This window comes from Heptranchias perlo, chromosome 2 (genome assembly GCF_035084215.1).
Source record: "Heptranchias perlo isolate sHepPer1 chromosome 2, sHepPer1.hap1, whole genome shotgun sequence".
In the NCBI taxonomy this organism is placed as follows: Eukaryota; Metazoa; Chordata; class Chondrichthyes; order Hexanchiformes; family Hexanchidae; genus Heptranchias; species Heptranchias perlo.
In genome coordinates this window covers 69,384,545-69,411,105 of record NC_090326.1, presented here as the reverse complement: position 1 = coordinate 69,411,105, position 26,561 = coordinate 69,384,545, and the positions used below count along the sequence as shown (strand labels likewise).

The window sequence follows — 26,561 nt, the reverse complement described above, 5'->3', positions numbered from 1 at the left end:
TTGCTTAACTTCATCCACTAATACCTTCCAGTACACAAGCAACCTTCAGTTGAGCTCCACAATGAGTACTGCACCTTCCTTTTATGAGATGCAGGCCATCAGGAACTGATGTCGGGCCTGCCCAAAATCCCTTGTCCCTAATAGGTGAGATGTCTAATTACCAGTGCGATTCATGTTGACAGGTCGCCCATCAAATTTAAATGAAACATGAATCTGAAAAGCGTTTATGCCACATTCTGATATCATCAGGCAAGTGACGCAGTCACCTCGACCACGACAATATGAGGACCCCTCCTCCCACAACATTGTAGGTGCTGTGAGGTTAGAAAAAGCAGTGCTGCCCCTGCATTAACTCATGGGAATTAATGACTATCCTTCAACTAATATTTTCATGTTTAAGTTGAGTTTAGCCCTAAAATGAACATTTTTGTTCTGAAGTTAAACTCTGCCTCTACTGTTATTTTATCAGATTTATTTTCAAAATATCAGCCTAGACTTTCGATCCACCATCTGCTGACTTTTCCGCAGATCTGGAGCAGGCGGGTGTGGTAAAACCGTTTATCACCAATTCTAGGCAGGAAGTGGCAGAAAATCGCATGGCCCAGAGGCCGCCTACTGACACATGGTAAGTGGCGGCATCGAGCTCCTCCTGGCTCCACAAAGGAAAGAAAAACAGTAACCTTCTTTGGTCTCTTCTGGGTGGCCCCAAAGTAAAGCTACAGGGACTTCCCGACTCAAGCCTGAGTTAAAATTGCAGTCGGATCTGGATGACATCATCAGGATCCGACATGCACGTGTAAAGAAGGATCCCGCCGGCTTTGGGCGGGTGTTATTGCCGGCTGCTCAGGACAGCAGGTTAAAATCGCGGAATGTGGAATTGTGGCAGCTCATAACTACAGGCCAGTCAGCCTCACGTCAGTGGTGGGGAAACGTCTAGAGACCATCATCTGGGGCAAAATAATTTTCACTTGGAAAAACATGGGTTAATAAATGACAGCCAACACAGAGTTGTTATAGGCAAATCATGTCTGACAAACTTGATTGAGTTCTTCGATGAAATAACAGAGGGGGTTAATGAGGGTAGTGCAGTTAACGTTATGTATATGGACTTTCAAAAGGCATTTGATAAAGTGCCACATAATAGACTTGTTAGCAAAATTGAAGCCCATGGGATTAAAGGGGCAGTGGCAGCATGGATACGAAATTGGCTAAGTGACAGAAAGCAGAGAGTAGTGGTGAACAGTTATTTTTCAGACTGGAGGGATGTATACAGTGGTGTTCCCCCAGGGGTCACTATTAGGACCACTGCTCTTTTTGATATATATTAATGATCTGGACTTGGGTATAGCAGGCAAAATTTCAAAGTTTGCAGATGACACAAAACTTGGAAATGTAGTAAACAGTGAGGAGGTTAGTACCAGACTACAGGGGGATATAGACAGGCTGGTGAAGTGGCCAGACAAATGGCTGATGAAATTTAATGTGATGAGGTGTGAAGTGATGCATTTCTGGAGGAACAATGAGGAGAGGCAATATAAACAAAATGGTACAATTTTAAAGGGAGTGCAGGAACAGAGAGAACTGGGAATTCACATACACAAATCTTTGAAGGTGATAGCACAAGTTGATAAAAGTGTTAAAAAATAATATGGGATCATTGACTTTATAAATGCAAGGAAGTTATGCTAAACCTTTATAAATCACTGGTCAGGCTTCATCTGGAGTATTGTGTCAAATTCTGGGCACTCTTTAGGAAGGATGTCAAGGCATTGGAGAGGGTGCAGAGGAGATTTACCAGAAAGATAAATTGGATGAGGGGCTTCGGTTATGTGGAGAGACTAGAGAAACTTGGATTGTTCTCCTTCGAGTAGAGAAGGTTAGTGAGTGATTTAGTAGAGGTGTTCAAAATAATGAAGGGTTTTGGTAGGGTAAATAAGGAAAACCTTTTCCATTGGTGGGAGGGTCGGTAATAAGAGCACACAGGTTTAAGATAATTGGCAAAAGAACCAGAGGCAAGAGAAGAATTTTTTTACGGTAAGTTGTTTTGGTAAGTTTGGAATGCACTGCCTGAAATGATGGTGGAAGCAGATTCAATTGTAATTTTCAAAAGAGAATTGGAGTTGCAGAGCTATGAGGAAAGAGCCGGGGAGTGGAACTAATTGGATAGCTCTTTCAAAGAGCCGGCACAGACATGATAGGTCGAATGGCCTCTCTCCGTGCTGTAAGATTCTATAAAAGTAATCCAAACAGCCATTATATTATACTTTAAGTGTTATTTCTAGGCATTACCAAGTGCAACAAAGTGTTAAGAAATTGGGACAACAGGAAATAGGGGTGACAAACAGAAAATGCCAAGAATTTTAAGATATGAAAAATAAATGATGGATAAATAGATCATAGAGAGATGCTTCAAAATTAATACAAGGCCTCCATCTAGTGGAATTGCATGTGGAATGCTTGCATCTTGTGACATGTTTGCTGACTATATTAAGCCACTAGTCTTTGCCATAAAATCAAAGTGTCATAGCAGAGTTGGTAAATATTAAGCAGTGAAAAGAAAAAAAATTAAGTAAGATAGTTTTAAGGTTTTACACACTGCTCATTACCATCCACATCAAGATTACTTCGCTGTAAGAACTAATTGCCAACTGTGTTCCACAGTCAATAATGTAGAATATAGAATTCTGAAGCAGGCTGATTCCAAACTGGTGATCAGATCCCATCCCCCTCCCATCCCCTATTCTCAGGTTATGTGTCCTTATTAACCTCTGAGCTGCTAGAAAAAACATTAAGAATATTGGAAAACATGGAATATGAAAATACCATACTGCCCATTAAATCTGTTCCTTCCATACAATGGGCCAGAATTTACTGTGAAAATAATGGTGAGGCTAACAGCGGTCACCATTAATTATCCGCAAATTGATCACCAACTTCCAGTGAGCACACATGCACAGTTAAACGCGAAAATCCGGAAGTTGTTGTCCGAGATATACTGCCCCTCAATCAGCTTTGTGAAAACGGCATCTCGCAGGTGATGACTCACCATTCAAATACATTGAACAGCATGAATGGCCTGTTTCTGTGCTGTACGTTCTTTGTAATTCTTTGAAGTTCCTGTACTTACATGGTAAAAACAACTAGACTCGCCACAAAAAGTTAGGACTTGTCCATTCCAACCTAAGCACCCTTTTAGTGACATGAAATGCCTTAATTACTGCCAAACGACCTTTCTGGCACTGAAAATTAACTTCAACAAGTGTGGAGTCTCATTCCTTCAGCTTTTAATTGTTATTGGAGATTTTAAAAAAGATTCAAATAAAAAGATGTTTTTTTGCTTTTTCTTTCTGTCTCTTTCTAAATCCAGTCTTTCTTTCCATCTCTTTATTTCACTTTCAGTACCTGATTTAGCATTGAATTCACTATTCTAACTTACACTTCGCGGTTCAGACTCTGCCCTGGCCATTAAGGATTCTTCAATCTGATTGGTTAAAGAGGTCCCCAGATGCCCTGTTGAGGGAGCCATGGTATTTGGCTCTCTGATTTACAGCAATTTCCAGCGCAAACGCTCAGAGAGAGTATGGGCCCGATGTTACCAGGGCTGCGGGTTCTTGGTGGGGGGGCTATCGGGAGCGTGGGAAACGCGCCCGGCGAAATCAGTCTGCCACCCGCGCGATCGCAACCTAATTGGATCCACTTACCTGGTCTTCTGGGTTCCCCACTGCTGATCTGCGCGTCGGGCGGGCTGCGCATGCGCAGTAAGATCTGTCAGCTGGAGGAGCTCTATTTAAATGGGAGAAGTTGTTGAGGGCAGTGGTGACTTTGACAGCAACAGGTAAGAAGATGGTGCTCGGGCCAGCCAGGAGCAGCTTGGCATGAAGGAGGCTGCAGATGTCCACGACTACATGTCGAGTGACTCTGAGCCTTCGTGTGCACTGCTGCTCAGAGAGGTCCAGGAAGCTGAGTCTCGGTGTGTGGACCCTGTGGCGAGGGTAGTGCCCTCTGTGACGCATCTCTCTCTGCGGTAGCCCTCCCTCCTGCTGTACAGGTGGATGTGTCACAGCACGCTGTTGTGGAGCTCCACGTGTCAGAGGTGGACGGCGTGGATGGCGAGGCTGGTGAGGCTGGTGATGCTGTTCACCCTCCGAGGAGGTCATGACTGCAGCTATGGTGGCCCCCATCCGGAAGATGTACATCTGAGGGGGTCCGCAAGGTAGGTACATGTCTCTGGACCCCGGGGTAAGTGTGCAAGTTGGTGACTTTGATTGTCAGGAGGAGGGTGCTGGAGGCCAAACTTTGTCCCAAGTGACAGAGTGGCCTCCTGCATTGAGTGAGGGTCTCCCCCCACCACCTGTCAAATGGACCTTTGCAGCTGCCACAGGCTGATGGCTGCAACAGGTCCATTTGAACTGGGAGTGTTTCCCCCAGTATGGGAAACAGTCCCAGTTTGCTATAAAATCCCACCCCTCCTCACATAATCCCCTAATCAGGTCAGTTAATGACCTGAACAAGCAAAGTAAATAGCTTCAAGTGGAACCCCGCTGGCTTTAATTGCCTGCGGGATTCCCACCAGCAGGGGCTGCGTGCGCACGCTGGCGTATCAGTGGGGAACCCGGAAGTGGGCGGGTTGGAGTCGAGCTCCCGACCCACTCCGGGATTCTCCGATTTTCGGAGCCCCCCCCCCGCCAGGAACGCACCCGATAGCGGGTGCTAAAATGATGCCCTATAAAGGGCAAGGGCAAGTGGCTGGAGTCATACCTAGCACAAAGGAAGATGGTAGTGGTTGTTGGTGGCCAATCATCTCAGCCCCAGGACATTGCTGCAGGAGTTCCTCAGTCACTGTTATTATGTAGACAAATACAACAGTCAAATGTGCAGGGCAAAGTACCACAAACAGCAAATTAGATGAGTGCCAGGCAATGACCATCTCCAACAAGAGAGAGTCAAACCACCTCCCCTTGACATTCAACGGCATTACCATCGCCGAATCCCCCACCATCAACATCCTGGGGGTCACCATCGACCAGAAACTTAACTGGACCAGCCATATAAATACTGTGGCTGCAAGAGCAGGTCAGAGGCTGGGTATTCTGCGGCGAGTGACTCACCTCCTGACTCCCCAAAGCCTTTCCACCGATCTACAAGGCACAAGTCAGGAGTGTGATGGAATACTCTCCACTTGCCTGGATGAGTGCAGTTCCAACAACACTCAAGAAGCTCGACACCATCCAGGACAAAGCAGCGCGCTTGATTGGTACCCCATCCACCACCCTAAATATTCACTCCCTTCACCACTGGCGCACTGTGGCTGCAGTGTGTACCATCCCCAGGATGCACTGCAGCAACTCGCCAAGGCTTCTTCGACAGCACCTCCCAAACCCGCGACCTCTACCACCTAGAAGGACAAGAGCAGCAGGCTATTGGGAACAACACCACCTGCACGTTCCCCTCCAAGTCACACACCATCCCCACTTGGAAATATATCGCCGTTCCTTCATCATCGCTGGGTCAAAATCCCGGAACTCCCTTCCTACCAGCACTGTGGGAGAACCTTCACCACACGGACTGCAGTGGTTCAAGAAGGCGGTTCACCACCACCTTCTCAAGGGCAATTATGGATGGGCAATAAATGCTGGCATCGCCAGCGACGCCCACACCCCATTAATGAATTTTTAAAAAGTCTAACGAATGACGGGCGCCATTCGTTCACCACTCACTGTAATTTCCGGACCATTATGTACAATCTGTTCTATTGTGAACTTTGCCCCACCCACTACACCTCCTAAGGAAAGATTCTGCTGTGTAAGGTAATTAAGCAAGTCTCCAGAATATCTACAAAATCTCACATTCTAACTTATTGCTTTTCATGGCATCAGATTTCCAAGATTTCCTCAGAGAAAGCTGTAGAATACAAGCTAAATAGCTGCACCAGCAATTTCCACAGGTTAAGTAGAATTAGAAAAAGAAAAGAGAATGCCAATGAAATGGAGAAGAGGAAGAGAGAAAAGGAGAAATATGCGGAGAGAGGAGAAAGAGAGGAAACAGATATTTTCTGGGGCTACCACTAATCTTCCGCCAAAGTTATGGTGGAAATTTGGAAAACCCCACTGCGAAACATAGGAACAGGAGTAGGCCATTCAGCCCCCCGAGCGTGTTCCGCCATTCAATCAGATCTGTATCTCAACTCCATTTATCTGCCTTTCATCCATATCCCTTGATAGCCTTACTTAACAAAAAGCTATCAATCTCAGTCTTGAAAACGTCAACTGTGGAAATTCTATCCCAGAGAAAATGCCATTTTGGACACAATATTGGCTCTGCTTTTATAACAATGTGAGTGGGAGCCACACTTGTTTGATTGTACATTGTTTAATTTGAGGAAGGCAGAGTTCCTTACATTTGCATTCAATTGCACCTAAGGAGTGGCATTCAGTGGCCCTTCATCACCATTGTGATTTTTACTGACTGAAAAGAGATGACCACCAGTGTTTGTCTTTAATTTAAAAAATTTTCCTACTTTGACATGACTCAGCATCGTATGGGCTGCTATTATACACCCATCCATGATGGTGCAAATTAACAGGTTTTGGCTGATTTCTTCCCCCTCCCCCAATTTTCCTTCTTTTTTCTTGCTTCCTCTCCTGAAAGCACTGAAGTAATGTTTTATGAGCACAGCAGCTCTCCAATACATCACCCGACTGATTACTTTTCATGTGTCAACTAGGCAGGCTATTCAACTACCAAACCCAATCCAGTCCTCACCCAATATCCACACATACACTTTCCAACTGGCGTAACTGAACAGCAATCAGGAACGGAACTGCTGGCCGATTTCTCTTCACCCCCCTGAGCCAGAAGTGCTGAGGCCAATTGTAGAGGCCCAGTTTTCTGCCCTAGATCCAAATGATTTCTGATAGGCGATTGACTGAAAGCATTCCTTTCAGTACTTAAGCGAAAGAAGTGATTTGGCTGCCTTAATAATAACTCAAGAAAATGAATTACGCAGAGCTGCAGCATCAGAGCTAACAGGCCAGAGAATTTGAATTAAAACATGTATAGGCCTCCTCTGCAACCCATAGGACAGCCCCAGCTTGCCCCTTTTTGATGTGATGTGAAACCCCAAATATACAACTGACTTGGAAGTCCAGTATTTGCAGTTCTGATAACCTTACCGTGGCCTTTAATGCTAATAATTTAATTTAGAGTATCTTTGTTGAGAAAACTAATGTAAAAATATTTAAATAAACAGTAGAAGGCTATTTCAGTCATTATCAGGGAAGGAGTCGTGACAAGTACCTTGTCCCTCCTAACCAAATTAGCCTTGATTAATACCCTGATGCTAATGCAAATAGTCGTTTACTATGTATTATCACAATAGTAGCATACTGACTCCATCTAGTGGTCATTGTGCAGTGATTTCATTTTCTTGCATCCTGATACCACACTTGATGATGTTCAAAGTGTAGAGCATCAAGTTTTATTCTAGGTTACAGTAGTTTCCTTTCCTTTGAGCCCTCTAATTCCATCTATGGATAACACCAAAACGTATTGGAATAATCTATCCTGCACAAATTATAAATGGTGCCTGCCTAAGCTGAAGGTTTATTTTTGCCTTTCTGCCTATGCAGACCTGAACTTGCATTTCAATAACATTGGCAGAATTTTACTCTGCCTACCCACAGTGAGTGCTTCTCAGGGACAGATATGGCATTCCCTAAGGGCCTAGCCTTGAATGCCATTATCATGGAGGAGGAAGAGGAACAGCACAGGATGGAGCAAAGAAGAGTCAGGCAACATATGAGGAGAATGCAGCCCATCAGATGTTATCCTTCCTCATTGGCATTTAGAGGCAGCATTTGTCATACGAAGACCTTAGTGAGGAAATGTGCACAAGAAGAGTGTGCTTCACCAAACAGACAATAGAGCAGCTCTGTCACCTACTGCATGAGGACCTGCAGCCACACTCATCTGCCTGCACTGCTCACTTTGTGGCTAGGAAGGTGACCAGCAGACTCAACTTGTATGGCACACACACATTTCAGGCAGCCACAGGTGACATTTGTAATATCAACAAAACTGCGGTATGAGCATGTGTTACAGGACCGCTGAGAAATTCATCACCTTTGGCATTGTAGCAAAGTAGCAGTGAGGTAAGGCCATCCAGTTTTACAAGGTTACTGGCTTTCCCAAGGTCCAAGGTGCAATCAATGATACTCACTTTGCTTTGCGAGCTCCCAGCAGAACAGCCCCTCAGCTAAATCAACTCTTAACATAAGAATATAAGAAATAGGAGCAGGAGCAGGCCATATGACCCGTCGAGCCTGCTCCGCCATTCAATAAGACAATGGCTGATCTTCAACCTCACTGATCTTCGAGCTCCACTTTCCTGCCCAATCCCCATATCACTCGATTCTCTTAGATTCCAAAAATCTATCGATCTCAGCCTTGAATATACTCAATGGCTGAGCATCCACAGCCCTCTGGGGTAGAGAATTCCAAAAGTTCACAACCCTCTGAGTGAAGAAATTCCTCCTCATCTCAGTCTTAAATGGCTGACCCCTTATCCTGAGACTATGCCCCCTATGTACAGATTCTGCGTGAGAACCTGCAAAGAATCCAAATGTCGATGCCAGATATTCTGGAAGTTGTCACAATGCATTCATCCTTTGAAATTCGTCCCTCCTTGACCTCTTCAAGGAAGAAAATCACATTAATAAATGGCTTCTAGATGACAACACCTACCCCCGCTCCATGGATAATTGCCGAACTAGGAGTGACCTGAACAGCAGCAGAGAAGCACAAGTCACATGCATGCACATGATGAGTCATTGATAGGTCCATTGGGGTCTTAAAAGCACGTTTTCTCTGCCTGGACAGGTCAGGAGGGGCTCTGTAGTATGCTCCAGATTGTGTGTCATGCATAGTTGTAGCCTGCTATGCCCTTCACAGCTTTGCTATGCAAGGAGGGCTGGCAAAGAGGCTCTGGCTCCATCAGAGTCAGAAGTCATGGAGGAGAGAATTATGATGACCTGTTCTCAAAAGACTCCTTCGTGACTGCTGCAAGGGGCGTCAGAGCACGCCTCATTACTGAAGTCATCTTTTCTGTGTAACATAGTCTACCTTTGACACCAGCGTCTTACCTCCTTCTCCTCCACTTTCAAATGAAGAGGTATTCCCTCAATCACTACCCATTCTACATGACAACACATCAGCTCTCTTTGCCCTTACATGAGTGTGCCAATTATCAACACCTTGTTGGATAATCCTGATCCTTTTTAATAACAGATTTGAAAATCTAGAGACAGTAATATGTCTGACAATTAAGTGCATCTATTATTGTTTCAAAACATTCATCTTAAAACTACATACAGAGTAGTACATGCAGTCCTACGTCTAGAAACTTACATATAAAGAACTTCCCAGGAATCGTGAGCGATCGTCTATCCAAAGCAATTCACGATAGCTCGTCTTGAAGGTGGCCAAAGTTCATACTGAGCTTCAGTGACTTGCATTCTTATAGGTTTTTTACATATATCAAATGTGGATATCATATATGATGATGTATCCTGTTGACACAACCGCTGTTGTTCAGTTTATTAGTTGTTACCCCCTGTTGTCTTACCTCTTCCAATCTTTATGGCAATCATTATGGCAAAGGCAATCAAATTTCTTTCTTTTACACTCCCCCTGCTGAGATAAAAAGCCTGTCTCTTCCAACTATGTGAGTGTCCTTTCTCTCGAGAGTGTTTTAACCTAATTCAACATTATATAATTCTATATAATGCCAATTAGCTTATTCTATTTAGTAATCTATATGTGCCTATCCTTACTGAGTACAATGTCTTTGGCCCTGAAATTCATCCTTCTCCAATGATATCAGCATCATTGTGATCAAGAGATAGGATTTGTGAGCACACAGTTTAAACCAATTCGACCTACGTTAGCTGTTCTGTCTTGTTCTGTATTAAAATAATGTAAAAACATATCTATATTCTAACACAACTGAGTGAATAAGCTCACACTAAATAAGTGCACCCATTTATTTATAACTTTGAACACCATGAATAACAAAGCACAACGTCAATGCATATTCTATTTCATATATCCCTATCAAGCCCTCTCAGAATCGTACATGTTTCAATGAGATCACCTCTCATTCTTCTAAACTCCAATTCTACTCAATCTCTCCTCATTGGACAACCCTCTCATCCCAGGAATTAATCTAGTACACCTTTGTTGCACCGCCTTTAAGGCAAGTGTATCCTTCCTTCAGCAAGGAGACCAAAACTGTACACAGTACCCCAGGTGTGGTCTCACCAAAGCCCTGTACAATTGCAGCAAGACTTCCTTACCTTTGTACTCCAACCCCCTTGCAATAAAGGCCAACATACCATTTGCCTGATTCATGTCCCATTCCGGGAGACTCCTGGACAATCCAGGAGGATTAGCATGTCTGGCTGGTGTGGATGAACTGGTTGCCTCACCTTCTTCTGGGAAGATGGTATTAGCATTTTGAGATGCCAGAGTGATGAATCTTTGTAGAGGTGCTATCTGTTCCTCCTGGATCCTCTGTTCCTGGATAGATTCCTTTTCCACACTGGTAGCTGTATCTGGACCAGCTGGCTTAAATCTCACCTCCCTTGATCTCAGGGAAACTTGTACATCTAACTGACACAACAGTATCTGCTTCTATCTGGCTGGTATAGCTGTACATTATTACTTCTATAAACTTTCTGTCAGAGATGCACTTTCATATTTTATTGTGACACCCTCCCACACATACTAGATAAAGAACCTTCTACGACAGAGACTAGTACAAGAACTAGTAAAAGAACTAGAACTAAAATAAGAACTAAGGACTGAAGACTGAGAACTGAACACTCTGGTGTGAAAAACACCATCTTATATATCCTTAATTTTGAAAGCAACCTCCTCAATTCTATTGACCAATGTGAGTGACATACATGTTAGAAGAGTTCAACCCTTATGGAGTGTCAATCACCTCACACAGCCATTTGCTACCAACGGTGATCTCCAAATCAATAAAGCATTGGCACTCAGACATACCAGATCGCTCGTTTATTCTCTAGCTTCTCAGGTCTTTGCTAACAAAGCAACCAACATTTATCCCTCAACCAACACCTCAAACGGATGCTCTGGTCATTTATTTAATTGCTGTTTTTGGAAGCTGGCTGTGTGCAAATTGGCTGCTGCGTTTCCTACGTTTACAATAGTGACTACACTTCATACTTCATTGGCTGTAAAGCGCTTTGGGACATCCTGAGGTCATGAAAGGCACTATATAAATGCAAGTCTTTTTTTCATTGGTGGCAGTGCCTTCAGCCACTTTGGTCCTGCTCTCTGGAACCCCCCTCCCTAAATCTCTCCACCCATTTTACATTATTTACCTACCTTTAAAACCCTTCTCAAAACCTATAACTTTAATCAAGCCTTTTGTCAACTTCCCTAATCTCAGTTTTTGTGGCTCCAGAGTCTGTTTCCCTTATTGCCATTTGTTTGCAAAACATTTTGGGTCTTTTTATGTTGTTGTTGCTGTTTGACCTTGAAATGCTATTTATGTGCACAATATAGTATCATCAAATTGCTTGTGTGCGAGGTAGAATATTTTTTGAAGGGTTAGAGAGGTTCGCGGCTATCCACGAAAATGAACGAAGTGTAATGTGAGCCCTGCCGAATAGGATTTGTACAAACGGATGAGCTGCAGGGGGCCACCCGGACAAACTGAGATCTCTGGGGCAGCGGCGCCGCTTCCTGTGATCGAGCCCGGGTTTCACTTCTCGCCTTGTCCTTGTGCCCAGGCCCGGAGTGTGGCACAGGAAGAAGCCGCGGGCTGAAGAGAAAGCAGCGCAAGAAATTTGCAGGAAGAGGCCGCAGTTCTTCGTCTTCTCAAACCCGGGTGAGTTTGGCAGTGGAGGGAGCGCTGAAAGTCTACCAGCCCCCAGATAGGGTCATCTTGCATTGAGCTTTCAGTCTCACCGAGGAAGGGACAGGACGCCGCTTATATCCTAGGCAATGAAGCCGGAGTTTCTGTTCTTTTCGTGAATATTCTTGACTTTCTCAATTTTCTCTCCAGTTTCTCTAATCCAACACCCCCCCCCCCCCCCAACCCTTGTCCTTGCTGAAGGCAATGCCTCTACACCACTGTGTGCTGCCACGGGTGGTGGACCCCCTCTGCCTCAGTTGGGTGTCTGTGCTTCCCGAATGAGACTAGACACTGAATATTGGCAGGTTTATGTGGGAGGTGATGCAAAGGCTGCTCTTGAATGGACTCATTGGCCGAGAATTTTTTTCTTTTTTGACTTCTGCCCACCTGTCTGTGCTGGGGAGGCTTCTTGGGAAATGAACGGCTGTTGTAGACCTCAGGTGCCTGTAGCAGTGGAGCAGGGCCAGCTGCATGTGGGATAGATAGTATAAGGAGGGCCTTTTTGTGCCTAAAATTTAAATACTGCAGGAAAGATGCGAATTGATCAACCCCAGGATTGATTCTAATCCTTTTGGAGGAAGGCGGCAGCGGGGGGCATTAAAAGCCCTTCTACCAGCTTTTAGTTACAATGTGTGCCAGTAAAATGCTAACGTAACTAGCATCCAGCATTATTATAGTAGTAGAGTGGCAGTAGAATAACATTTTTCGAAACTTTTTTTCTATTGGAAGGTGGTGTCTCATTCTGAAGTACGGTTCCATGAATGTCAGCACTTTGCTCAAGTCTCATTAGGGTTGCCAACTCTGGTTGGAAGTATTCCTGAAGGTTTCATCATGTGAAACTGATCATGTGATGCTCGATCACAGGGTATTTGATCATGTGACTTTTGTCCACTGTTTGCAAATGTTATTGGCCCAGAAATCACTCATCGTCCTTGAATGGCGTCCTGTCTCTCCGCTGGCGAATCGATTGTGCAAGTTCACGAACGTGCACATGTACAGTAAAACCCCAAAATCGCAAACTTACTCCCATTGGTTCACTGGCGGTTTGACAGTTCCGAATTAAAGGGACATGGTATGCTAAAATCATAGAAATCATTAAACATTCGTAGACTTACCCATCTGCCCAGCTGAAACGAAGATACTTACCCCACCAAAAGGTACACTGGAAAATACCAGCTGTACACCACTTTTTAATAGACTGTTAATGACTGCAAAACAACAAAAAATTAAATTTAAAAAATGTGGAATGTCAAATTACTCCTAGAATTTTTTGATCATTTAAAATTAAAATTTTTACTTTCAACTTCTGTAAGTTTCATTAATTAAATCATTTATTTGGCTTTTTATAAGATATGTTAAATCTTTATTTAAACGAACATGCAGAAGTTTACTTTATATGAATGATTTGTGGGAGTGACTTCTCTCCGTGACAGATTCTGTGGGCGTGGCTTCCATTACCACGGTCTCTATTGATACAAAGGAGGACAGGTTAGTAGAGAAGAGAGAACGTAGTTGAATTTCTCAGGCAGGGAATTTCCCCGCAGCTGGTATTGCTCCATGCTGTAGCTTTGCTGGAAATGCAGGGTCACGTGGGGAGGGGGGGACTAGCTATGAAGAAATTCCAGGCCGCTCCTGGGAAGCACAGAATGGCTGAGACAATGAGACAATCTCCTCAAGCTAGGTATGATGGTGGGGTGGGAATTGCAAGTCGAGACGGCTGGGCTCAGGCACGAAGTGCGATCTGTAAATGGAAAGTACTTTTCTCATGGGTTGCTAGCAACAGCGCCCAGAAGAGCAACCCTCAATTCCGGGAGACTTCTGGACAATCCGGGAGTCTTGACAGCTCTAGTGGAAAGATCAAATTGCCAAGTTTGGTGAAAGTAGAGTTGGCAGAAAAATAAAGTTCAGTCAAAATCTGCATCAAAAACACTCTGCCTGTATTTATTTAGAGCAAGAATTTTTGTATTTAACAACATTTAATCCCTGCTTAAGTCATGTGGCCCAATCATGTTTTTAAATTTAAATCCTGCCCCACAAACTTACAACACCCTCACTTGAAACTCAAATCACAAACAAAATTAAATTTCTCCCAAAAGTTTCTTTTTTCATTAATTTTTCAAGAATTTCTCCAGAGAGTTGTTTTTGTTGGGTCTCTTAATTAGGGCATTGTTTTCCCGCTTTGTCTTTGTGCAACACTCAGTTCATATAATTTACATTGAACTTTTACGCCTTAAACTAACTTACAGATCTAATCTCCACCACTGTAACTTTTCCCTTGCACATTCTGCACTCGGCAGCAGCTCCCTCCACCAACAATGTAACTTTACCGGAAGTGCAACAAGCTGCATATGCGGAGCGACCAGCAAGGGCCAGGGAGTGTTGATTGGCTGCAAGCCACGGTGGCCAGGGAATTGCGCATGTGTGAACCGTGCGTAGAAGGAACATTTTTCTTGGGTTGCCAGCAGCATTGCCTGGGAGACCGATCAACAATTCCGGGAGCGTCCCAGGCAATCTGGGGCAGTTGGCAACTCTAAGTCTTACGTGTGAGCCGAGATGGTGTCGGCATCACCACTAAGCCTCATCCTGTTCTCACTTCAAGTCCATGTGTACAAACCATAGTGTTTCTTAAACTTTTTCAGGCCTGTACTTTTGTCCTCGTTTACAATTAGAGATATTTGTAGAATCTAGAAATATAGTAATTGCTGCTTTCTGTTCACTGACCATTTTTGCAAGAACTCACAAATGTCAGTGTTAAACCCAGTACTTTAAATTACATACTTTTGGTTAAACTGATTACAAATTAAAGCACTTGTGGAATCCTGCTGAAGATTCGTGATATGCTAAATAAAGAGGAATAGCCAAGTAGTTAGCACAACAAGTATGATGGGTGAACATCTACATACTTACCTATGAAAAGCTGAACACATTTTGTCACCACGACAGTGCATGTTGTTTAGTTTATGTACCTGTTATTATTTCTTAAGAGCAGTATATGCCAGAGTACTTTGCTTCCACTTCCCAGTCAATGTACCAGGACTGGTGCTTAGCACTACAGTTAAAATTTAGCTATACAAAATTCCCATAGTCCAGGCAGGGCTAACTGTCAATACTGAGTATTATGATTAAAATGGAAGGGAAGGGGATCAATGGCATTGTCAGTTTAGTACAAGGGAATGGCTTATTGAGATTGTCACTTGTTATGAGCTCTGCTTGTATAGGAATTATTAGAACAATGTGTACTTGTTATATTGTTTGTTTAGCTGTGCATTGATGATGGTGCCAGAAATCCAATCCAACCTCTTGAAGATTAGTGCATATTCTTATCTTATGTTTCAGATGTTATAATTGTATTATGGCCAGGAACCTTTTGTGGTTTTAACTGGCTAGCTCCAGTACAGTAGATGGTTGCAACATGAACAATCTCCTCCTGTGCTAAAATCTCGATGGCATTCTTATTTATGGTTATCACTAAAACACATTTGAAAACTAATCATACAAAATTTGTTTTCAGTTTTAATTGTATGAAGGTCAGTAACAGGAGCCTTTCAGGATGGAAAAACTCTATGTGCTGTTTTTTGGGACTGCTGGTAATTGATCGTGTTTCAAATGCATTGTAATAAGTTTTACTATATATTTTCCAATTAACATATTGTGCTCAAAAGAATAAATTACATTGATAAATGTTAATGGTAGAGCCAAGCTTTTGCTGAGATGAAATCAATGCACCAAGCTGAATTGTGGATGAGTCTAAAACCTTCAGCGTTGTGTTAAGGTAAATGCAGCAGATCTCTGCATAATTTCCATCATTCAAAAGAATCACTGTGGAATGTAACAGTTTGGCTTTGATTTCCATAGTAAAATAGTACTCTCCATGAATGTGCATTTTTTCCAGAGTTGTGGAGAATCTTGCTATGCATTTCTTGGTTGGTCAGGAGTTCAGATGACTAGGCTCATATCCTGCTAGGATTTGTCATTTAATTTGCAATAAGTAAAACATGTAAAAAGTTCTGAATTATAAAACTTGATTCTTTCATTGTTCTTTTGTTTCTTGTTTTTCTTAACCTGTTCTTTCAAAAAAAATACCATTTAATTTTACATAGAAACATAGAAAATAGGAGCAAGAGTAGGCCATTCGGCCCTTCGGGCCTGCTCCGCTATTCAAAATGATCATGGCTGGTCGTCTAACTCAGTACCCTGTTCCTGCTTTTTCCCCATATGCCTTGATCCCTTTAGCAAAAATATATCTATCTCCTTCTTGAATACATCTAATGACTTGGCCTCCACTGCTTTCTGTGGTAGAGAATTCCACAGGTTCACCACCTTCTGAGTGAATAAATTTCTCCTCATCTCGGTTCTAAATGGCATACCTCGTATCCTGAGACTGTGACCCCTGGTTCTGGACTCCCCAGCCATTGGGAACATCCTCCCTGCATCTAGTCTGTCTAGTCCTGTTAGAATTTTATATGTTTCGATGAGATCACCTCTCAGTCTTCTAAACTCTAGTGAATATAGGCCTAGTCGACCCAATCTCTCCTTATACGTCAGTCCTGCTATCCCAGGAATCAGTCTGGTAAACCTTCATTGCACTCCCTCCATGGCAAGGACATCCTTCCTCAGATAAGGAGACCAAAACTGCACACAATACTCCAGATGTGGTCTTACCAAGGCCCTGTATAACTGCAGTAAGACATCCCTGCTCCTGTACTCAAATCCTCTTGCAATGAACGCCAACATACCATTTGCCTTCCTAACTGCTTGCTGCACCCGAATGCTCGCTTTCAGCAACTGGTGTACAAGGACTCGTTGCACCTCCCCTTTTCCCAATCTATCACCATTCAGATAATCTGCCTTTCTGTTTTTACAACCAAAGTGGATAACCTCACATTTATCCCCATTAAACTGCATCTGCCATCACTGTGGGATGGGAATCCTGGCCCCATTTGTGGGGTTGACAGAATGACGTTAATGTAACACCTTATAAAAGTGCCAGAGCATTTCCTGTTAGAAGAAATTCTTCATAGAAAAGGCACTCAGGGATTTAAAAATATGCAATGTGAGGGTTTTTAGTTAAAAGGGTTATTAAGGGACAAAAATGGACATTTTATATTTAGTGTTAGATTTGCCCACTCACCCAACTTGTCTAAATCACATTGGAGCCTCTTTGCATCCTCGTCACAGCTCACATTCCACCCCAGCTTTGTGTCGTCTGCAAACTTGGAAATGTTACATTTAGTTCCCTCATCCAAATCATTGATATATATTGTGAATAGCTGGGGCCCAAGCACTGATCCCTGTCACTACCCCACCAGTCACTGCCTGCCACCCGGAAAAAGTCCAGTTTATTCCTACTCTCTGTTTCCTGTCTGTCAACCAATTCTCAATCCATGCCAGTATATTCCCCCCAATCCCATGTGCTTTAATTTTGCACACTAACCTCTTGGGTGGGACCTTATCAAAAGCCTTCTGAAAATCCAAGTACACCACATCCACTGGTTCTCCCCTATCTATTCTACCAGTTACATCCTCAAAAAACTCCAGTAGATTTGTTAAGCATGATTTCCCTTTCATAAACCCATGCTGACTTTGTCCAATCCCGTTAATGCCCTCCAAATGTTCTGTTATCACATCTTTTATAATAGACTCCAGCATTTTCCCCACTGCTGATGTTAGGCTAACTGGTCTGTAATTCCCTGTTTTTTCTCTCCCTCCTTTTTTAAATAGTGGGATTACATTTGCCACCCTTCAACCTGTAGGAACTGTTCCAGATTCTATAGAATTTTGGAAGATGATCACCAATGCATCCACTATTTCCAGGGCCACTTCCTTTCGTACTCTGGGATGTAGATTATCAGGCCCTGAGGATTTGTCAGCCTTTAGCCCCATTCATTTCCCTAGCACTATTATTTTTTACTAATATTGGTTTCCTTCAGTTCCTCCCTCTCACTAGACCCTTGGTTCCCTAACATTTCTGGCAGGTTATTTGTGTCCTCCTTTGTGAAGACAGAACCAACGTATGTGTTTAATTGTTCTGCCATTTCTTTGTTCCCCATTATATTTTCCCCCATTTCTGACTGTAAGGGACCTACATTTGTCTTCACTAATCTTTTTCTCTTGACATATTTATAGAAGCTTTTACAGTCAGTTTTTATGTTCCCTGCTAGTTTACTCTCATGCTCTATTTTTCCCCTCTTAATCAATCTCTTTGTCCTCCTTTGCTGAATTCTGAACTGCTCCCAATCCTCAGGCTTGTCGCTTCTTCTGGCAATTTTATATGTCTCCTCTTTGGATCTAATACTATCCCTAATTTCTTTTGTAAGCCACGGTTGAGCCATCTTTCCTGTTTTATTTTTGCGCCAGACAGGAATGAATAATTGTTGTAATTCCTGCACACGTCCTTTAAATATTAGCCATTGCCTATCCACTGTCATCCCTTTTAGTAAAGTTCCCCAATCTATCATAGCCACTTGCACCTCATACTTTCGTAATTTCCTTTATTTAGATTCAGGACCCTAGTTTCGGATTCAACTACTTCACTCTCCAACTTACTTCATTCTCATTTCCTCTCTCTTTTATTTTCTGTCTTTTTTTAGTTATATTTATGCTTTTAGCATCATGTCTGAGAAGCATACTGAGTCAGAATTCTGAAAACAAATGTAAGGTTAGTTTTCAAATGTGCTGTAGCTGTATAGTATAATAAGTAGTCTACAGTCCATCAGACTGTTTGAGGATGCAGCAATATCCATGTTGACATCTTTGTGCAGTGTGATTGCTGTGAATAGGAATTGCAAGCTTTGCTCTACATGAGACATGTGCTCAACTTGACTAAATACTTGATGCTGCAAACAGGTGCCCAAAGTGAAAATCTGTTCTATTTCCTGGCATGACCAGTTCTCACCTGGATGAGAAATTTGCAAGAAAACATAAACCTAAAAAATTATGTTGAAGATTTTTGAAAAGTTTGTGGTGTAACAGATAAAACATCTATTTCAGCGTGAGCTTGCCACTGTTGCAGCAGTGTCTGTGGAGAAGGCTGCTCCTGGTATTGATGTTGTAACATACTGTAAGATTCCCTGCTTTCAAATAAAATTTCCCTTTCTGTTTAATGATAAATGACAAACATGTAATATGGTGCTCTGCATTCTTTTATAGTCAGATGTTCCATCATGACTCAATATATCCTGTTAAGACAAATGAGCTGGGTGCATGCAAAACCAGAAGTACTAGCCTTAGGCAACAGCCACAAATGTCTGTCTGCTGCTACTGCCTAGCTTGTCAGCAAACGCTGAAACATTATTGTAGTGGTTACTGGTATAGGGAAACTTCCCATTTTAGTCTAAGAAAAGTGTCCTATTGCATCTGTGCTCTTATTTTCTCTGCCCCTCCCCGCAATAGTAATGATTTATCATCTTTTTACATTACTACTGACTTCTCTTTACTGTTTCCTCCATTGATTTTTCATAAATTCAACTCACATCAACAATGTCTTTTGAAGCAGTGCAATTAATAACTATGGTAATTTTCAGTACAGTAATTGATTAATGAACAGTAGGATTGCTCTAGACCAAGGATAAAACACAGCGTGTTAATGCAATAGCATAATTAGTAGTAAATGTACATCATCTTCATGTTGAATTTATAAAGCACCCATTCTTTGTTTTGCAATTAGTCTTATAATTAATTACTTTATTGTATTAGACTGTTTAAATGACTACAGGTTTGATTTACAACTTTACAGCTATATTCAACAAAGAAATGTGAAGCTTTTTTTCCGCCCAAGACAATAACTTTCCTGTCCTTTTGCTTTAGGATGTGGCTCACACGACTATTTGTCATTGCACTCGTTTCCATTCAGCCATGGTGCATATCTGGGAAGTTTACTTTTCTCCGTCGCATGTTTAAAGGTGTCAAAGTTTCTACTCCATCAAAGGTAGAACCCGGGAAACCCCTCTTCCTCACTCCTTACCTGGAGTCTGGAGAAATTGAAAAAGGTTAGAATAAACAATGACCTACAGTTGATATAATTGTAAACAGCAAATTGTTTAACTCCAACTCAGAAGGGTACATTTAGAATGTTCCCGTTCCTTTCATCATCCAGTTAGTTTTTTGATTATAATTAATCATGAAAAGTTTCTGAATATGAGTTATAGACTAATAGGTTTCTGGCAGTGAATTACATGGTACTAATTCAACTGAGTGTTTCTGATGGCAGGCTAAAATGAGTGAAATCTGAATTGTTTTATGAATCTTGACAGAATCAGAAGATTAAATAATTTCCATGTAATTCATTGCCAAGCATTAGAAATGTAGGAATGTGCAGAATTGGAAGGGACAACTACAGTTCATCTGGCCATTCCCAATTATTCTTTTTTATGTAGTTTAGTGTTTTTAAACCTAAACATAATTTATTTGTTGCTTTATGAGGAGCGTTGAAGAAAAACTGTTTTAAGAACTGCAGGCATAGTATCACATGGCTGTATTACAGAGATAATGCTCAGTTTGGATTAAGTATAATGAATCTGATGATTTCCCATTTTTTCCCTCTTGGAGAGGATGTGTTGGGTCTCTTAATTAAGTTAGTTTCAAAGAGTATAGATCATATGCAATATCTGGGAATAGTCATCTTCTCAAAAAAGCCTGTTTATTTAACTTGTACTTGATTAGCTAATTTTAGGATTGTTCTGGGAAACGGTTGCATAGTGAAACAGTGCTTTTTGGAAGGTGTAAGTTTATGAAAAATAAAGTGGGTTCAAAAATCAATAGTCCATTGTGACAGCTATTTTTATTTTAATATTTAATATATATATATAATCATAGCATTTTACAGCTGAGAAGGAGGCCATTTGGCCCACTGTGCCTGTGCCATCTCCCTAAAAGCACTTAGTCCCATTCCTCTGCCCTTTCCCCAAACCTTTTAATTTTTTTCATTTTCGAATACTTATCCACTTTCCTTTTAAAACTATTGTGAATTCTGCTCCCAATACTTTTTTTTGGTAGGACATTCCATGTATTAACGACCCTCTGTTTAAAAAAAATTCTCCTAAACTTCCCTTTGTTCTTTTGGGCATGATCTTAATTTTATGCCCACAAGCTACTGTTTACCAGTTTAATGGAAATAATTTTTCCCTATTTACCTTCAAAACCCTTTATATTTTTGAACACATCTATCAGGTCTCCTCTTAAGCTTTTTTGTTCTAATGAAAAAATGCCTGAGTTTCTCCAGTCCCTCCACATAACCAAAGCCCTGTTACCCTTGATATCAAATTGCAGAATTTGATCCTAAGACACTAATTTGAAAATCCTGAAATTCAATGTATTAAAGGGGGATTTAACTTATTCAGCTGCCTTGGAGGAGTGGCCTTGGTCATAGGACTTTATTCAGAGCTGTTTTCCAGTTACATGTTTTTTGAGTTATTTGCTTTTTTGGTGGGTTGTATCAGCTTTTCTGAATTTGTAGGTTGAAAATATGAAAGTATGAAGAAATATTGATCTTTCAGCAACTACAGGGTCTCTTTATATTCTATTGTGTAGAAATATTAACTCTCTTCACTTTTTTTCAGCTAGGGAATTGAGTTTAGTGGGTCCTCTAGAAGGCCCAGTTGTGAAGAGCTACTCTGGATATTTGACAGTAAATAAGACCCACAACAGCAACCTTTTCTTCTGGTTTTTCCCTGCGCAGGTATATATTCAAAATGGCGTGCGTGACTTATGAAAGCAAAAACCTTTCTCAAAATACTTCAGAAAGAGTGTAACAACGGTTGAGTGTAGATTTTTTGGACTTATTTGGGTTTATGTATCAAAACTGTGTAAAAATTCGAAGTTTAAAAGGGGGGGAAAGGAAACCTGCTACATTAACATTTAGTCATTTGCAGGACAGGACTATTTTCTTTTGCACAATCTGATTTTTTTTAAAAATCGTTACATTTTTGCCCATCTCCTTAAGATGCTGCCCGTGCTGGCATATGGTTCCACAGAGGCTGCAGCCCTCTGATACCTTGCCCAAGTTCTTCATGTGTGTATGTAGGCAGTGAATGTTTGTGGGCTATGAGGACATGGAAGCCATTGCACCAAGTCCAATCCTAGTTAGTGATCAGGAATTGGAACTATCTCTGATTGCACCCACCCCATCCCTCCCTAGCCCAGGGTCGCTGTGAGCAATTGTAGCATCCCAAGTGAGATCAGTTAACTCAGAAATCAAATTTTTGTATGAAAATTAGCACACTCAGCAACTTTTTAACCTGTTAACCATTGACAGCTGGTGACTTATGCACATGTTATGCAGTAACATTAGTCCTGGGAACGGGATGGACGCCCAATTTACATTTCACCCAATTTTACACACCATTCAGCATAAAATTGGGTGGTATGTAAATCGGGCATCATACATGAACACACCTTATTCTCGCCAGGCGGGTTAGGTTCAAATAGGGGCTACAGTTAAGTATAAACAATGTCATGTAGTCAAGAAATTCGAATACTTTTTTTTCTTGGAATCTTAAATGAGTCTATGTAAAACTATATATTGGAAATTTATATATTAGCCAAAATAATTTCACATTTTTGATGCACTATACAAATGGGTGAAATTTGATTTTTTTTTAATGACTAATCTGGAGGGATATTACATCTAGACTGGCTTAATATAATTAATTTTCACAACCATTGATCTGGCTATGTAATGTACAAGTGATTTTATAACATGCCAACGCTGACAGAAAATAATCTGTAAGCTTTATGGTCATAAAAATGTACCCATGCAGTGTATGATTGTAACATTCGGTCCTCCTCATTCTGTCCCAGGAACCTTAAGAGGTTTTCTTTTTGGGATGTATCGTTGAAAAGGACTCCTGTTCATGATGTTTAAAATAGGGACACTCACTTACCTCACTCACTCTCGCCCTTTCACACACACATACATACCGCCGCTGAGGTATGCAGATTTGTGTGTTTTTAAAAAATATTACACTTCCTTCAGTTCCTTTTTTGAAGGAAAGAACAAACTTGCGTTTATAAAGTGCTTCACAGCCAATAAATTACTTATGCAGTGTCATCTTGGTTGTTACGGAGATAAAAGCGACAGCCAATCAGCAAGCTCAAAGTGGAGCTAAGTTACAGTAAAATAAGTTTTGTCTGTTCTAAATTGGAGATGTATACAGTGCGTGTTTAAGATTCAAAAACAACATATAAGTTTTGATGCTGCACTTGTAATCTGAGTTAATCGCTGCATCTAAAATTGAACCTGATTATCTCGTTATACACAAATAACCAAGAAGCTTTGACCTTTAGGCATAGTTGTTTTAAGAAATACAGGAATATTAGCACTAGAAGAGCAAAATTAATTTCCTTAGATTTGCTAAACTTTCCTCTAGAGGGCAGTAGTAGGTTAACTACACATGTTTATCCCATCACTGTTCACAGGAGTGTTCTGTACAGCTTGCGCATAGCGATTTGCTTCCCAGGCATTTCACACTACAAACAATGGCCTTGCAGTTTAGACTTGCTGTTTTTTTCGATCTATTTCATCTATCTATATAATACGTTAAAAACCTTGCATCTAACACGCACTGCCTGTTTGTCAGTTACTTCACCCATCACCCCTGTGCTTGCTGACCTGCATTGGCTCCCAGTCCACCAATGCCTCAAACTTAAAATTCTTATCCTTGTTACCAAATGCCTCCATGGCCTCACCCCTCCCTATCTCTGTGACCTCCTCCAGTCCTACAACCCTCCGAGAGCCTTGCATTCCTCCAACTGTGGCCTCTTACGCACCCCCATTCCCTTTGAGGGAGTCACGATCGAAATATACAGTATTCTGGTCAGAACATGCCTTGAATACTGCATCCAGTTCTGGTCACCGAGAAACAAGGAACACATTCAAGTGCTGGCGGCAGTGCTGTGTTACAAGATTGATCCCATATATCGATTATGAGGAAAGACAGGAGAAACTTGGGCTTTTCGGCCTGGAAAGGAGGTATCGGAGAATTTGTTCTTGTTTTTGTATCTTCACACTTTTTCCTTAGACAATAGTGTGAAGTAGTGGAAGGATTCGCAGGTTAGTTAACAGTCTGACATGAACGCTTCTTCCATTGCCATAACCATCTTTATACCAGCCAATAGGATGGTTAGACCTATACAGCGGGAGGGTTTTATGGGTTCCCAAAACTCTCACGATGTGGGGGGAGTGGGGGGGAACAGGGGTGGGTTGGAGGTACGCATGCACGCACCAGATGTCAACACAGAATTCAGAGGCGGAGCTCTGGTCTCCACTGGCCAGGACTGTCTGGAGCAGGGTTCAAACCCTGCACCTTCTGACTCAGCGGCAGGAACGCTACTACTAAGGCAAAGGCTCACTCCCATCAGAGAGATGATCCTATAGAGATGTATAAGAGTGTTAAGGGAGTGGAAAAAGTAAACACAGAACATTATTTTAAATTAAATTGCAATAGTAGAACAAGGAGAAATTTTTTTTGCAAAGAGTGATCAATGTTTAGAATAGACTTCCAGGTAGAATAGTGGAGGCAAAAACCCTGAGATCATTTACGAAACAATTGAATGCAACAATGGGAGAACTTTGGAATACCTTTGGGTGAGTGAATTAAGATGGTCTGAATGGCCTTCCTCATTAGTATTTATCCTGCGATCTTGTGAACGCCTGGGTATTACTTTTAACTATATTTATCATTAGGTGTCAGCTATAGCTCGAGACTGACACTTTAGCGCACTGCTGAGGGTGCATCTTTCAGATGATACATTAAATCGAGGTCCCATCTGCCCCCTTAGGTGGATGTAAAAGATCCCACGGCACTATTTCGAAGAAGAGCAGGGGGGTTCTCCCGGTGTTCTGATCAATATTTATCCCTCAACTAACATCACTAAAACAGATTATCTAGTTATTATTCCATTGCTGTTTATGGGGCCTTGCTGTGCACAAATTAGCTGCCACATTTCCTATATTACAACAGTGACTGCAATTTTTTTAAAACAGTTCTTCATTGGCTGTAAAGCGCTTTGGGAATTTCTGAGGTTGTGAAAGGCTATATAAAGGCGCTATATTCCTTTTATTATACTGATCTTTTGGTCCTCTCAATGTTAGGTAGTACTGCTGTTGCTTCAAGGTCTATCCGTTGTTCTAGGTGGAGCTGCAGGTACATTTATAGAGTTCCCTTTCCTTTTAATACTTTTGACTACACAGAGCCATGTGTAAGCTCACAGAGAGGGGGGCTGAAGCAGAAAAAGGCATTCACAGAGGAGTGGAGAGAAGGAGACTTAAGTGGACAAAGGAAGCAACAGAGGAGTGGAGGGAGAACAGATCTAAAAGCTAACACAGATAGCCACAGAGAAACGGACAGATGGCAGGGCTGATGTGGATGGAAATAAACATGTAAACAGCAAAGATGGAACCAAGTGAAAATAAATGAGGGGATTAAGAAGGGAGGAAGGGAACTGGATGGAAACGAGGTGGAAAGGATATGGAGAAGAGAGAGTGCAGGTTGCTGAAGTGGTCAGAAAGACATGAGGAACAGAATAAGATCGGGGAGGAAGTGGAGAGAGGCAGATACAGAGGAGTGGAGAGAGCATGGGGAAGCCAACAGAAGCAGTCACATAGAGAGAAGGGAACCAAAACAGCGAAAGCCAGCCACAGATCAGGCAACATCTAGTTTATAAATAAGGTTGGTTGAATTACAGAATAATATCTACGAGTAAGGAAATCATATATAAAAAAGAAACCAGATATTTGGATTAGTTGTTTGCTACTTTTTAAAATTATGATATTGAACTGAGGTGCACAGAGAAAATTCTGGAGGAAGCTGGGGAAGACGGGAAGCCCATTTCAGTAAACCTCAGATAGATGGCGCTGTTGAACATAGCATCACAGCACCAAATGCTTTGGAGGAGCAAATGTTGGGAGAAACTGAAAGTAATTATAACAAATATATAGGAAATTTAAACCTCACCAAATTGAACTAGGTGCGACACCTTCTTGCTTCTTCGACATCTAGATGCTTCTTCGACAGCACCTCCCAAACCCGTGACCTCTACCATCTAGAAGGACTAGGGCAGCAGGCGCATGGGAACAACACCGCCTGCACGTTCCCCTCCAAGTCACACACCATTCTGATTTGGAAATATACCGCTGTTCCTTAATTGTCGCTGGGTCAAAATCCTGGAACTCCCTACCTAACAGCACTGTTGGAGTACCTTCATCACATGGACTGCAGTGGTTCAAGGAGGCGGCTCACCACCACCTCAAGGGCAATTAAGGATGGGCAATAAATGGTGGCCTTGCCATCGACGCCCACATCCCATGAGTGAATTAAAAAAATGACTGGAATAACATGATATGATCTTCCTGTACGTATAGGAATTGCATGCTGTATGTAAAATTTTTAATATATTTCTAGTGAATTCCCTGTGGCATTGTTCAAGGTGAATCAGAGCATATGGTCTCTATCTTAACTGCCTCGGTTTGTCTTTGTGTCACTTTCCTCTTCTGCTTTGTGTTTCTTTTGTCTTCTCACCTCTCTATTTCTCTCCTGTTTCTGTTTCTCTTTTTGCTCTTCTGCTTCTTTTTCCTTTTCTTCTGTCCTTTTCTATTTGAGGTGTTGGGTGGTGTGACAGG

General features: G+C 41.9%; 1 protein-coding gene across 1 annotated transcript in view; it reads left to right on the top strand.

The window, feature by feature from the left end:
- The first annotated feature begins 11,641 nt into the window (after window positions 1-11,641).
- Window positions 11,642-26,561, top strand: part of cpvl (carboxypeptidase vitellogenic like) — an 88,510-nt gene continuing 73,590 nt past the window's right edge. The window contains exons 1-3 of the mRNA XM_068002540.1: window positions 11,642-11,917; window positions 19,751-19,932; window positions 21,502-21,620. Coding sequence (XP_067858641.1) covers window positions 19,752-19,932; window positions 21,502-21,620 — 300 coding nt within the window. The 5' untranslated portion in view covers window positions 11,642-11,917; window position 19,751. The remainder of the gene's footprint in view (window positions 11,918-19,750; window positions 19,933-21,501; window positions 21,621-26,561) is intronic.